Here is a 15403-nt window from a genome sequence, read left to right as displayed (position 1 = left end):
ATTTAAATTTAAAATGAATTGATTACAGAATCCGGCAGTGGAAAATAAAAAAAATTAAATTATTTGAAATTTTTTATTTACTTAAATTTTGTTGTCTAATAATAATTATATTTAATTAGTTAATTATTAATAATATGTTATAAATATGTATAATTTTTTAAAAGATGATGTGCAAGACTGTTATGATTCTTTGTACAAGTTTTATGTTACCAACGTAGACAAGACATTTATACATGCGCATCTGAAGTATTAATTATTACAAATATATTTTAAATTTATTATTTATTTATTTAATTATCATACGTCTGTTTGTTTTATTTTAAATTAATCAATATTACCTCTCGCACTTAAATATATTCATATATACCCATAAATATAAATCATAATTTAATTTAAAATTTATCAGCTCAGAATTTTTACCCAAGCTTTATTCTGCAGTTTTACCATTAATAATTTCTTGTTTTTTTTTACATATAGTTAATTATTTAATTTAAATTATAAATCAATTTTTACTCTATTATATACGCACACTTACGCACTTCAATTAACAATTTTTTTTATTATAATTATTATTATTTGAAAAAAGCCTAGTAATTAAATTCATTTAGCTGGTACCCTCATATTGCCATCATGATTCTGGTACTTTGGTTTGCCATGAGTAAAAGGCAAGTAACGATATTTTATCATATGCTGCAATTAATTTATAATTATTATTAATTATATACATTTATAATTCATTAGTAATTTATATGTTTAAGGTTATTCAATCACTTAATGTATTAAGGGCATTCTCAGACAATACTTCCCACTTTTTAAAAATGTTCAATCACCTTGAACTATCATAACCGTATCAAAATTTCATCAACCATTTAAGAACTGTACAGCGTAGTTGTAATTTCGCTGAGGTATAGAATTTGAAAAAAATAACTTGCAGCTGATATTAATTGGGAGTTAAATGAAATTCATTAAGGAGGATCTATTGTAATTTTTGTCTAAGCTTTTCTCTCAAATAAATCGTCAAAATGCAAAATTAAGAACGAGGCTCAATGCTTTACTCTATAATCGAGCAATCTACGTTTTTATTTTTAAAAAATGTTAATTTGTTTAAGAGAAAAACGTGGACAAAGTTTCCATCTACTCTTTAAGTCCAACAAGGATAGTACTGTTCGTCGAATCAAGTGTGATAATGAACAAAGTTTAAACTTCGTTTAAACAACGAAAATAAAAAATTTATGTAATTTGACTGCTTAAGGGGTAGTTCAGGGTGGTCTGGAATTTTCGGCTGACATACTAGCGCGTGTACGAAACATTTCAATTCCTATATCCAGTAGATTTCTTACTTTTCATTTTGTTTTTTTATTTTTGTTTAACAAAAACGTTCTGATCTTCAGGTACATAAATATTTCATTTTTTATAATTTATTGCTTCGAAAAAAATAAAAAAATTATTAGATGTCGGCTAACTTCAGTATCATAAATTTCCTTGTCAACTTTAGAATTCGAATTTTCAAATTTGGTAGGCTAAAATTTATTTAATGAAATTCGTTCAGCTCCTGATTTGGATAAATTTAGGTTTTCCTGCCGAATTAGACAGAATTCTTTTTTAAGTTAGGTACCGAATTAACAGAATTTATCCGAATTATATAGAATTAAAAATTTAATTCTGTTTAATTCGATCGAATTCAGTTGTTTAATCAGGGAATGATTCAAAACGATTGCAACTTTTTTTTTTAATAAAGGGGAAAATACAGTCTTAAGATTTTCCTTAAAATTTATTAATTATCTAATTTTAAAAATAATAATTCAAATTTTCGATATATTTATTAAAAATAAAATTAAAATGTCACATAACCTCAAATGCATGTACGTGACTAATAAAATAAAGTGGCGCCATATTTTTACAGAGTTGCCAAATTCAAAGTAAATTGTTTATTAATACAAAGTAATTTTTTATATAAATGGCAACGCTGTCAATTTTTTAAAAACAATCGTTACGTCACAAAATTATTGCGATTTTGTTGTTTTCTATGTATTAAAACAATACAAATAATTACAATCATAAAACTAATTAGTGGATTTTGAAGACGTCAAAATAAATATAAAATGATTGTTTATACAATTAATCATTAGTGAAAATAAAAATACGGCTTCTACTTGATTAAATATTTAACTAAAATAAAAATCTTATAAATTTTAAAAGCAAGTTTAAAAATAGAATCAAAACACGTAAATTAAATCACTGAAGATTAAAGTATAAAAAGTTTGTAATCTTTCAAATAAACGAGTTATTCAAACTTAAACTTCCATAAATATCTATAAAGTTATCAAATTCGTTAAGTATTAATGACATTACATTAAGCATGAAAGCTTTGCTAAGTAGCGTAAAAATACATAGAAAAGATTTATCACTCATAAGGCTGAGCTCTTTCAAGTCAAATTTACATAAAACTTAGTTACTAAATGATTCATAGTCATTAAGTATAACGGATGAGTTTTAGATAACTTTTAGACAACTTTGAACAAAATGCTCGACAAATTTATGCGGTGTACATTTGCCAAATCTTTAACGACAAACAAACTACTAAAGAACTTAATCAATTATTAATTTTTTAAAATTAACAATCAAAAATTTTACACCCACTAGTCTTAACCCGCCCATCAATTTTTTGATACAATAATTTTTAGACAAATAATCATTTATTTTAATAAAAAAAATTCCAAGAGAGCCGTTCGATATTTTACTACAAATTAATTTATTTTTATTTTTTTTTTTTTTTTAAATATTTTATCAATAACTATAAGCATTAAAATAAAATTTGATTAGTTTAGAATCCATAAAAAAAAATTTTAACATTTTTATGGCATAAAAATGAATATTAAATAATTTTTTAAAAAGCACTGGGAGTTAAGGATGAGATTAGGGACTGGGGAGTCTACTTTATAAGTATTCAAATAAAATTTCATTATTGTAGATTCTATACAAAAAGAAAAATTCAAATATTTTTCTTACGAAAAAAATAATACTGAGAAAATTAGATTCGAATAAGAATTTGAGGATTTTACTAAATGTTTAATTTAAACTGTCAAAATTAACTATTGAAAATTATATATATAGAAAATCATAATATGAAACTGCAAGTTCCAATTTTTCGAACCGGGTTTATTTTTAATCCGGGTTTAAATTATTATTGCTGGTATATCTATATTAAGGTGTTTCAAAAAAACAAACAATTATTTTCTTTTTATGGTGTACAAAGATTGAAAGTATAACTAAAAATAAAAATTTTGGCACCAATCCGGGCTCTTAATAATGATATTAAGGTTTGCCTAAATCCATTTTTCTATTTTCCATTTAAATAACACGGTAAAAAAAATTTTTTTTTTTTTTTAGAATTCTCTAGCTCACAAACTAATCAACGGATTTTTATGCGCGATACATTTTTTTTGTAGGAAATTGAACGCTCTACAAAAAAAGTCTCTTATAATTTTTTTATAAATCCTACTGTTTAAAAGTTATTTAAACCTTAAATCAAATTTATAGTAAATTTTGAGATTTTTTTACTTTTCCGGCGAAACTATCAGTCTTATCGAAAAATATCATGAGAACTTTTTGTAGATAATTTTATTCCTTACAAATTATTATAGATAAAGTTTTTCGAAATCCCAAATTGTTCACAAGTTATTCTCATTTCAATGTTAAGCTCTTAAAAAAATAGATTTCTGATTGATTTTAAGAGCTTTTTTTCCAATTTCCAGCTTTAGAATGAATTTACAATATGATTAGCGATATAAAAGAATCATACGCCCTTTTGATTTTTAATCTAGTGACTAAAGCCGAAAGGACGTATAAAAGTACAAGTCCTTTTGGAATTAGTGACGCTATATGACAAGTAATTTTTAATAGGGACTAGAAACTAGAGACAGAACGAATTAATTTACTTGACGCAAATACTGTTTGAATAACCTTAATTACTATATCCAAAAATAAAAAGCATACCTTGATTTGTCGTTTCATCGTAATACAGAATAACGTAATGAAATACATAACTAATATTGGCCAGAAGACGGGAATGTTGAAGACTTCAAACATCGTACAACTTAATGCTATTATCGTCGATTTAATTACTGAGTACCAGAATTTGAATTCCGGTAGTCGTCTAATAAATGGTCGGAACTCTTCGTTAGCTTTTGTTGGCAACTCTGGACCTTCTCCGTCTGAAGTAAAGACAAATAAAATAAAATATATTTCATCTCCATTAGAAATAATTAAATTAAATGTAAATAAAATATATTACCATCGTAATCCATCGCTGGATCACTTTTCGGCGTAAGGAATCCTATGAATAAATTAAGATGATAGATACCCAAGGCATAGATGATAATATACCATCCCTAGACACCAACAAACACATTCATTAATTATTTAAATTTATCATTGTTATTATTATTATTAATTACCTGCGCTATAAGAATACGTAATACAAATACAAGAACTAAAAATCCAGCAAAAATCCATCTGGATATTGTATGTGGTGTCCAAAGATCTAAGTAACCTTGATAAATCTTTAAAAAAAAAATAAATAATTATTCATTTTTCAAATTAACATAAAATAAATAATAATAATTAATAAATATATAAATTATTAAAATATTAACCTGTGATATCCTTGTGACAGCTTGAATAACAGGATTCCTTTTAGCAGGACCTCCAAGATCCTCATCTTGCATCATTTTATAATACCTAATTACAGTAATTATTTATTAAATGAATACTAAATATTTAAATAAATTAGTTTATAAATTATTAGTGGAGTAGAGATCATGTATTTAAAATTATCAAGTTTTAATGGAAAATTTTTTTAACATGATTTTGTGATTATGAAATAGTTCTTATCAAAGTTTAAATAAATAAAAATGATTATGATAATTAGTAATTTTGATGATAATCATAAGGCTTAATAAATTATACTTTACAAATCCAGTTAGATCTGTCTAACCTCATTGATAATCTTTTTTTTTTAAATTAACAAAACACTTAATGGTTATTATTATTAAAAAATAATATATTCAAATATTACCTAAATGTAAGTTAATAATTTAAACTATTTTTCAGTACGGATGCTTCTATAACTTATTATTTGATGTAATTTTAAAAAAAATATACACGTCACAACATATAATATGACACACTATGATCAGCAAACATATATACGTGTACTCTTAACTTTATGTCTGCGATATTATAAGAAACAATTATAATTATTATCAGTACGATTCCAATAAGAACGCGACCAACAAGTACCCGATTTTCTTCAATTAATTTTGATTCTCACTGAGTTCCGCGGCCCGGTAATTTACCAGCGGTAAACTGATTTAAAAGTAGATATATACTTTACTTGCTGCTATAACATTATTCTTCATTTTCATGCTGATGTTTGCCGCGAACATTATACTGCGCGAGCGCATTCAAAAAAATGTCTCCTTCAACAAACTGGCGCGTAAATTTAAATTATTGAATAAAATCTAAAGAACAATGAATTATTTTAAATAGTATATAATTATATATTTTATTAAATAAAATGATATTAAAAATTTATATTTGTTCTTATACAACATTAATTAATATAATTAATTAAATATAGTAAATTATTTTTTACCAATAGTACACATTAACTCAAACATCAATCGCGGCTTTCTGTAAAACAATTCTTCAAACTTTTTAAGTCCAAATACTTTGTCACTATTACTAACGATAAATCTTATAGCATTTCTACGTAATTCCAAAGCGTTATAATCATCAGCAATATCAACAATTGTTAAAATATTTTCAACAGTCATATTTCTTAATAAAGTCATTTCGCAAATATTCTTTAATTTATTTGCCTGATACATATCAGAAGCTTCCAACATTTTAAGAGCAAAGTCTGTATCAAAACTGGCTTTAGTAACACCTTTGTAAAAAAAATTCAACATCTCCAGAGTAACTTCCATATCTATTTTATCTATACTAATAAAATTTTGTCTTGACTGCTTCATATCTGAGAGAAGCATCGTAGCAAATACTGGACTATTTGCTGATAAAATAACTCGATGAGCTGGAATTTCAGTGTCACCTACAATCAGTGTGATGTCACTAAAGTTTGTTGACTTGAAAAAATGCTGTAGCTCGTCGTAAAAGTTATTTGGCGATACGTCTTTAATATAATTGTGCAGAGTTATTTTACAGACTATGTTGACGTCGTAGACGTACGAATTACCAGCAACTGAATCGTACATTTGACGTTTATTTAATTGGCCAGGGAATGTCAGGAAGTCTTTGAAGTAACAAATGTCTTTCCAACCATCGATTTCGCGGACTTGTTCGCACTGATCTGGCACCGATAGATGCACTGTTGCTTTTACGAGATCAATGTTTGATTTTTTTATGGACACGTCTATTTTATTTGGATTATATATTCCGAATATTAGACATATGTTGAATGACATGTTGTTGTTGATACCTTTCATTGTAAATTGATCGGAATATAAACAAATAATTCCTTTGAATACTGTTGCTTTCCATTCGTAACGTATTGTATTGACATCTTCGAATTCAATACTCATTTTTATAAAAACGTAGAAAAAAAAAAGTTATTATTTCGAGCTCGAGGTAACTAATAATTACAATAATTAAAAACTGGATGTTGAATCTGTAAATAATAATTAATTTACGTATTTGTTTACTTATAATAATAATTATTTATTATTTTACTTACTCAGCCTCACAATGACAGATGCTGGTTAAATATTTTTTTTTAAATATTATTGTTTTAATTGATGCTGAATTATTGATAGTGTGAAATAACAATAATATAAAAGGAGGAGATAAATTAAATTGTTGATTGTTTATTTATTTATGTTTTACTTTTAAAAAATAAATTGTTGATTGTAATAAAAACAGATGAGTGGATTTTCATGTAAAAAAATGTCATGCGAATGGAGATCGTCGATAATTTATCGACGCTTAATTTTTATAATAAAAATTATTTTTTCTATTTAATGAATAATTTTTATTGATAAGAAAATGAAAAGTTGAATTATTTATTAATAAATGAAAATTTAGGAATATAAAAATTAAACAAAATATAATTATTTTTTTTTACCAACAGCGGTCATTAATTCAAACATTAATTCCGATTTCTTATAAAACAGTTGTTCAAATCTTTTCAATGCAAAAATTCTGTCACTATATTGTACCATAAATTTGATAGCTTGTTCACGTAATTTTTCAATATTATGGTCATCTGCAACATCAACGATGTCAAAAATATTATCAATGGACATATTATTCAGCAAAGTATTCTGGCAAATACTCTTGAGCTTTGAAATTTGATAAATTTCAGCTAGTTCCATCATCTTCAATGCAACTTCTGTATCGAAGCTGGCTTTGGTTTCTCCTTTATAAAAATATTCAAGCATTTCCGAGATAATGTCGGCGTCAAGATTTTTTATTTCTATCTCTCCTTCTTTAGCTTCCTTCATACCAGACAATAACATGGCCTTAAAAACTGGACTGTGAGCGGCGAGAACAACTTTGTGAGCTGGTATTTCGACTTCACCAATAACTAAAGTTACATCACTTAATTCTTGAGATTTAAGAAACTGCTGAAGATCATCATAGAAATTATCAAACACTAGATCTTGCATATAATTATACAAAATTATTTTGCAATTAATGATGACGTCGTAAACATAATTATTAGTTCCGCGATAAGAATCGTGGACTTGCCGAGCTACAAGTTGCGAAGGGAATAATAAAAAGTTTTTAAACGAGCAAATCTCTTTCCATTCGTCAACGTCTTTCTTTTTTACAAATTTATCTTTGACCGACAATTGAATAGAAGCGTTTAATAACTCCGCATTTGATTTCTGAACCCATACTTCAAGATGAGTCTTTAGCTCATTCATCTTTATGCCAATAGTAAATACAATATCCTCAATATTTTTTATTTTAAATTGATTTGAATACAAACAATCAATTCCATAACATACAACTGCTTTCCATTCATGGCTGACACTCCAACAAACCTCAGGTTGAGTACCCATTTTTTATCTTTAAAAAAAAGTTTAATTTAAATAATTATAATTGAACAATTAAATTAAAAAAATTAAATAATTATTTGTCAAGTTGGTTGTCTTCAAAATATGAGTGTGAATGTAGCAGATATCAGACAAATATAAAATTATAAATACAAAGAGTAAATAATTTTAAAAAATAATATTTATAAAAAACACAATTACTAGATTCAAAATTTTTAATTTTTAATTTTAAATTAAAAAATTTTTTTTAATTTAATTTTATTAATTATTTACTCTATTTATTAATAATTTGAAATTTGTCTGATGTCTGCTACATCAAAATATATTTAGACATTGTTTTCTTTTGCAAACAATCGACTGGAGATTATTGGAAATCGAACCCAGATTATAAAAAGTATAGATTTTATTATTTAAAGCAGCGTGATATCATGTTGATAATCTTAAGTGAAAATTTATATGTTTATAACAATCAAGTTTTGAATTTTAAGGAAAAAAAGCAAAAAAACTTACTTAGATTTAGCAAAAGACGCTTGATGAATAATAATGTAGACAATGGAAACACGTACTGGTATTGTAGCTAAATAAACAATCAATTATTTTAATTTAAAAAATTTAAATTAAATCATGTTTATCTTTTATTTTACCTTCTTTATATAAATATAAGTATTCGTAATAAATAAATTTTCCAATTTTTTAACAGTTCGATGAACGAATTGAGGGAAACTAAAAAGAAGATGGTGGAAGAAAACAAAAGACAGTTTAAACTAATTCTCTGCTTAAGAGGAGAAAAAAATATATAGATATTATTTTATGTGGAATAAAAAATTTATCGATACCTAATATATCGGCATATCAACATTTTTTTAATTTTTTATAAATAAATCAAAATATAATTATTTGAGACAATTTTCTATTAAGAGTATCTATGAATAACGTTTTATAGATAATTAACTCAGTTAATTAATTTTATAAAGAAAATTTCATTTTCTTGTTTTTATAAAAATAGAAAATCATAATTATTTAAATGTATATATTTACAATATCGGAGAATAATTCCTGTTGGGTGGTATAGTATCCGGAAAAAAAATCTCTGGAAATGAAAATTTCAGAAAAAGTAAGTAAAATAGTTCCAAATAAACCAACCTAATATTTATACTATCATCAATTACATTTATGTTTTATTAAACACCGTTTATACTCGAGCGTCAACAGCGCAAATAAAAGATACATGTCCAATTTTTTTTTCTTCATAATATTTTTCTGATTGTTTTCATTGCTTTCTAAATTGTTACACATAAATAATCAATATATTTCCTTTTTTTTTTCATCGTATTTTACAATTTCTTAAATTAATTATTATTATAACGTATTGTTTATGTTTATTTAATAGTAAAAAATATAGATCATTATATTATTTGTTTAGATGTGATTATAGATCTATTTGATGGTGTAAGGTAAGACATGTGGTGATTCGGCTTATAGGTATCACAGCCTGTTATTTAGGATGTGTTCGTTAAACATGCTTCCGCGAAACATCTAAACGTGATGCACAAATCTTATCACTCTACTATAGCAGTTTAAACTCATTGACTTGTAAAGTTTTTGTATTAAGAACCCCATCAAAAAAATTCATATGGAAATTCTAAATAGATTTATGTATACATGATTTCCATCTAGTTTTTTTTTTCTTTTTTATACAAAAATAAAGATACCCGAAATCACATTAATTTCTTATAATATTTTGCCAACTAGATTGCTAATATTATTCATATTTTATTTTTTATTTTTCAACTGTTTACAATTAATACAAGAATATTAATAAAGATGAAATACAATAAATAAATTTTATTTCAAGCAATGTCTTCTGACACGAAAATAATTAAAACAATTTCGTAAAATACTTTTTTTTTCTTCGATAAAAATTCCTAAGATCCTAAAATTTCCTTTAAGTAGATTTTATAAAAATCTAACTGTTGTATTTGTCCTCCATGACGCAACTCTGCCAAGATTTTAATATTTTCTATCCATTTTAGTCAAGTAGGTTCCAAAAATTCTATTGGTGGAAAAATTTATATATATATATATATAACGCGTGGTTCTCCTACTTGATGAAATTTTTTTTACATATTCTTAAGCTAAAGAACTCGGTTCAGTTCAAAGATGAACTAAATCTGCCAGAAAGTTCAGAAGTTATAGTTGTTTAAAGATTTTTTAATTTTTAAAAACATTCGACTATTCTTGATTTATCTTTAAATAATTTTTGATGCTAAAGAGATTATCTATTTTTGATGATTGAATCTTTAAGTCCATTCGATTAGCTTTAATTTGATCTATGATATCAACCTATACTTTTATCAATAGCTTTTGTTATTTAAAGATGAACAAGATTGGTTGATAAATTTAAGATTAATAGTTATTTAAAAACTTTCATGTAAACATTTTGTCACTTCACTATGAAAGTTAAAACATTGTAAATAATGTTTTAGTAATAATAACCCCTTAAAAAAAAAACATTAAAATAATAATAATATATAATTTTTAAATGTTATTTTTTTTTAATTTGAATAAGGTCATAAATTTTGATTTTCTGGTTAGTTATATTTATATTTATGTAATAATAATTATTGGGTCAAATAAAATATTAAATTTTGTAACTATCAAACAATTTATTTCCTTTTTTTGATTACATTCTTTTTATAGTGAATACTACTCGAGAATATAAATATCTTCTACAAATTTATTTTTATATATAAGTATTATATTATTATTATTTTCTTTCTTGTTCATTAGTATGTTCACAGAGTATTTAAAAAAAGTCATGCAAATTCTTTTTCATTAATGCATGTCCCCCTGTTTGGTTATAATTCTATAGTCTGGGGGACCAGGCATCAATTACAACAAGAGTATAAAAAAAGATTCTCTCATGTATCAAATACTTAATTTAGTCGCTCCATTTCATCTATTGCATATTTAATTATAAATTTATTTGAAATTATATTTTAGGCTTTGTTGTAGATATTATTTTATTTTCATTAAAATCAATCTCAGACCAGAGTTTAATTTGACCAAGATCATCATCTTCATTCTTTTTTTTTTCACCTGGTCCGTATATATGAAGGTAATTTAATTTATTAGTACTTGGATTAACCGGTTTCCATTCAATGCCAAAGTCAGGAATTCTAAATAATAAATGGATTATTATTATTATTAATATTAAAAATAAAAATAATATTTAACGCACCCACAAGTCGCGAAAGAGATCCAAAAGTCCAAGAGTTCTCGTTGCATCGAACGATCTTCCACAGTAGTAGTTGGATTTTTCGCTGGTGATGCGATGACAAAGTACGAGTCATCACCATGCGCGACACCTAAAGAATAACTCATGTCAATGAAGTTTATATTTTATTTTCATTGATAATTTTTACCCCAGTCTTTTTTTGTCCTAGTCATAACATGAGAAACGCTCTCTGCGCCTTTGTATGTGAAGTAATAATAAAATACGGGATTCTTATTTTTTTTAGCCATAAGCTTAGCAGCTTTTATGCTATCTGCGGTGTAAAGCCGATCACCAATCATATGTATAATAGACATTGCCGTATTATCATCAATTTGTTTATCACCAATATAGTGGCGTCGGATTTTTCTGCCTACTTGCACTTGTTTAGAAAGAGGAATAGTATAATTATAATCGAGGATAAAAGGTGCTAAAGCATCCCACCTTGCGTCTAGTTCTTTCAACAATTTCTCATTAGCACAGAACTCTATTAAAACATACTCATTATGTTACTTATTACCTAATAAAATTACATATAATATAATAGAGAAGTCGCATGTTTTGTAACTAACATTTTTTTTTTCAAAGTTTAATGAAAGTTTTTAAGAAAAATTAAGGGAACAGTATTAAAATAATTGATTTCACGATTAATTTTTAAATTAAAAACTGTTTTTTAAAAATGTAAACTCAAACGCTGGTAACGTTACTATGTTGGTTCCGACGTGTCATGGCCCGGAGAAATGAAAAACGCATTTATCCTGTCAGAATCATAACAAAAAGAAAATATAAAAAAGTATCGTGACTTTCAGTGGTCCTCAGCTCTAAATGATGTAATGACGTTTTTTTGCGCCAAAATATATTGATTTTTTATAATTTGTTTAAAAAAAAAATTAAAACTAATTTTTAAATAGTTTGTTCTTTTATCTTAAAATAAATTTCGAATGATTAAAAATTCATGCGACTTCTCTATTATAATAAGTTTATTTATTATTGACTTGATAAACATTTAAAATTTACCAGCACCAGGATAAAGTCCTTCTTCGGAAACGACACCGGTAATCCAAGGGGCGTCATAAGCTTCGTTATTATTAATTATATCAATTGGATATGATGTAATAAATGGTGATTCAGATGTTGGTTTCTCAACTACGGGTCCGAATGGAGTCATCGGGTTGTATAACCAAGGCATAAAATGCATTACAGTAAGCGCTATTTGACGTGCAGGACGAGCCCTGAGGCATTTTACCATTTCTTCAGTACTTAAAGAAGGACATCCAACGATTATCGCTACTTTTTTTCCTTTTTCTGCTGCTTCTTCAGTAATGCCCCAAGAATTTAATGCAGTCCCACTAAAAGATATTCCTCCTGTGGTTAAAATTAGAAAGTAATATTTTTACTTGTTTTATTTGTATAAAAAAAATTTACTTACGTTTGAATAGTCCTCTACTTAAAGGCGTTAAATAATGGTAGTGTACACTCACTCCACCTGCACTCAATCCAAAGAGAGAAATATTTTCAGAATCACCACCAAAGGCTTCGATATTTTCATTGACCCAGCGAATGGCCATGCTTTGATCTTTAAGACCCATATTTCCGGAAATGTGATCATCTCCAGTGCTCAAGAAACCTAAAAAGAAAATATTATTAATTTAAAATTTATTGTTGGCAAGTTCTACAGCAGACAGTGATAAAGTACAAACCAAGAGGGCCAACACGGTAACTAAACGAAACGAAAATAACATCTCGGTCCATAAGATAGTCAGGTCTTGTAAATTGGCCATCATTGGCTTCCATATGCCATTGAAAAGCTCCACCGTGGATCCAAATGATCACTGGAATTTTTTTAGTTAACTCAATTACAGGCTTGTAAATATTCAGGTACAAGCAATCTTCTGCTCCTATGATTCTTTCTCTTGTATCGATCTGCTCGTGAATATACTGCGTGCAAGGTGATCCCGTCTTGATGGCTATTAAATCTCCAGTCCATGGCTTTATTTTTTGAGGTGGCTACATCACATTTTATTTTTTTTAGCTGGTGACTTCTTAAATTAATATTATACCAATAAAGCAAAAATACTCACTTTGAAACGGAGATCTTCAATTGGCGCTCTAGCATATGGAATCCCTTCAAAGGCCATGTACTTTCGTCCATTCTGGGTGTAATCATAGAAACCTCGGATTCCTCCCAATGGAGTTACAACCCGAGGTCCATCTAGTGTCTTGTCAACATCCAAAGTCGCTAATCCCACTGCCACCAAGCATAATAAAATAATACTTTTCATTTGCAAATAATTTAAGAACCAACTGCTTCCTATCAAAAATTATTCACCACTAAAACAATAAATATTTCTTTACTTTTACTCACACTTATTTTCATCATCAGCACTTGCCGCTATTAATCATCATATCATATCCGGTGCTAGAGAAAAATCACGTTAATTAGATTGATGACATTTCCTATAAAACTCTCTTTGCATTATCAGCCTGGGGTGATATTATATATTATTCATTTCATAGATATCTTTTTTTTTTTTCTTCAATTTTTAAATTATCATTACTCTTTGACTTTCATTATCGTAGTCATTATAATGAGTGCAATTATCTTTAATTAAAAGTTTTATGTATTATTTATTTCTTTAGTCAATTATACATAAAAAATTATTCATATCAATTTAAGGAAAAAAAATTTTACAATTGCTGAAAATGATGAGAGGGATCCATCGAAAAAAAACAAAAAAAAAACAAAAAACTTTTCCCAAGTATAAATACTTCATTTAAAAATATGTATTTGTTTATATAGTATATCGCGTAAATTTACTCATTAATACTTGTGTTATCATAGTAAATATATACTTCAACCGAGTAATATTTTCTTGATTTTAGAATGTCTCTAATTACTAAGATTAAACAAATATTTACTCGGTACTATACAAGCATACACAAATTTAAAAAAATTTTTTTTTTCAGTGTCCAAAGAAGTTGATGTCTACTAGAAGTAGAGTTTTCACTTGACCTTTCAACCGATAAGAACCTTCTTGTTCTTTGATCGAAGTCGGCTCGAATTTCAGGCACATCTACCAGCTCTTTAAACATTTTAAATTATTGTAACAAAAACTGCAAATATTCACGAGTATCATATACTAATAATACTTTTTTGTTTTATTTTAACATTTTTTTTTTTCATTGATAATAAGTATTTACAATTAAATTACATTACAAAAATGTTAGTTATATAATCATTTAGTTCGACAATTCCTGCAGGTTGTGGAGTTATTTACTATACAGTATTGTAAAAAACGCCGTAAGTATGGTACTATACGTCATACCCGTCATACTTATGGTACTCAATGCAATACAGTCGAGTCGCGTTATAAGTCCTCTTAATGTCTCTCTCATATTAACGTGAGTCTGGTACAGAAAAAGAAAATAAGCCGGATTTATAACGCGACTCGATTGTAGTGTATAAGAGTATGGTAATAAACAAAAAATATTACTTTCTGTGCAGCAGATCAGGGTTTGAATCTGGATCATGTTAGATGATTTTTAATATTATAGATATTGACTCTAACACAACTCACATCTATTAAACCTAGAAATGATAATAATAATAATAATAAAAAGTTAAAAAATTAATGAATCTTTGATTTTAATTAATTCCATTTTAGAATAGTAAAATTTATTATATTGAATAAACATATGATCAAGTTTACTAATGCAGTTTATATTTATTGGCATACTCAAATAATAAAAATTACTAAATATAAATAAAAATTTAATTCTCAAGGTCCTAAAAATTACACAAGTATTTTAAGTTTATAATATGAATTTAGTAGTTTTAACTCATATTTTTAAGTGAAGTTCTTTATATTTTTTTTCCTTATATATATTTACATTGACATAAATTTATTGTTAGAGTATTTTGTTGTTTTTTTTAAAAAAAACTTATATTTGTGGAAAAATTGATCATATTTACAAGCGCTTTTTATTACTTATATTGTCTACAAGCACTCATTGTCTTACTTTTATTGTACAGCTTTTTTTTTTTTAATCC

The 15403-nt window shown here is 26.3% G+C and overlaps 4 protein-coding genes across 4 annotated transcripts; all 4 read right to left on the bottom strand.

Annotated features, from left to right (window-relative positions):
- Positions 1 to 58: 58 nt before the first annotated feature.
- On the bottom strand, positions 59 to 5211 carry LOC103568468 (protein RER1). The gene is made up of 6 exons (XM_014441118.2): positions 5078 to 5211; positions 4656 to 4740; positions 4458 to 4562; positions 4295 to 4391; positions 3997 to 4214; positions 59 to 690 (listed from the first exon to the last, which is right to left on the bottom strand). The coding sequence occupies exons 2-6, from the start codon at positions 4728 to 4730 to the stop codon at positions 601 to 603; spliced, it is 585 nt and encodes a 194-aa protein (XP_014296604.1). The 5' UTR covers positions 4731 to 4740; positions 5078 to 5211; the 3' UTR covers positions 59 to 600.
- Positions 5212 to 5408: 197 nt separating this feature from the next.
- On the bottom strand, positions 5409 to 6956 carry LOC103568469 (speckle-type POZ protein B-like). Its single transcript, XM_053742946.1, has 3 exons — positions 6755 to 6956; positions 5657 to 6688; positions 5409 to 5522 (listed from the first exon to the last, which is right to left on the bottom strand). Exons 2-3 carry the CDS (start codon positions 6600 to 6602, stop codon positions 5509 to 5511), a joined length of 960 nt encoding a protein of 319 aa, XP_053598921.1. The 5' UTR covers positions 6603 to 6688; positions 6755 to 6956; the 3' UTR covers positions 5409 to 5508.
- Positions 6957 to 7127: 171 nt separating this feature from the next.
- On the bottom strand, positions 7128 to 8837 carry LOC103568510 (uncharacterized). Its single transcript, XM_053737033.1, has 3 exons — positions 8723 to 8837; positions 8589 to 8655; positions 7128 to 8091 (listed from the first exon to the last, which is right to left on the bottom strand). The coding sequence occupies exon 3, from the start codon at positions 8082 to 8084 to the stop codon at positions 7128 to 7130; it is 957 nt and encodes a 318-aa protein (XP_053593008.1). The 5' UTR covers positions 8085 to 8091; positions 8589 to 8655; positions 8723 to 8837.
- A 1981-nt stretch (positions 8838 to 10818) lies between these two features.
- LOC103568470 (carboxylic ester hydrolase) lies at positions 10819 to 13739 on the bottom strand. The gene is made up of 7 exons (XM_008545352.1): positions 13434 to 13739; positions 13053 to 13359; positions 12782 to 12979; positions 12370 to 12717; positions 11504 to 11839; positions 11320 to 11446; positions 10819 to 11257 (listed from the first exon to the last, which is right to left on the bottom strand). The coding sequence occupies exons 1-7, from the start codon at positions 13632 to 13634 to the stop codon at positions 11071 to 11073; spliced, it is 1704 nt and encodes a 567-aa protein (XP_008543574.1). The 5' UTR covers positions 13635 to 13739; the 3' UTR covers positions 10819 to 11070.
- Between the last annotated feature and the right edge of the window lie 1664 nt (positions 13740 to 15403).

The sequence above is a fragment of the Microplitis demolitor genome, chromosome 2 (genome assembly GCF_026212275.2).
Source record: "Microplitis demolitor isolate Queensland-Clemson2020A chromosome 2, iyMicDemo2.1a, whole genome shotgun sequence".
Taxonomy (NCBI): Eukaryota; Metazoa; Arthropoda; class Insecta; order Hymenoptera; family Braconidae; genus Microplitis; species Microplitis demolitor.
The sequence above is the reverse complement of the archived record's forward strand: the minus strand, read 5'-3'. Positions and strand labels throughout refer to the sequence as shown.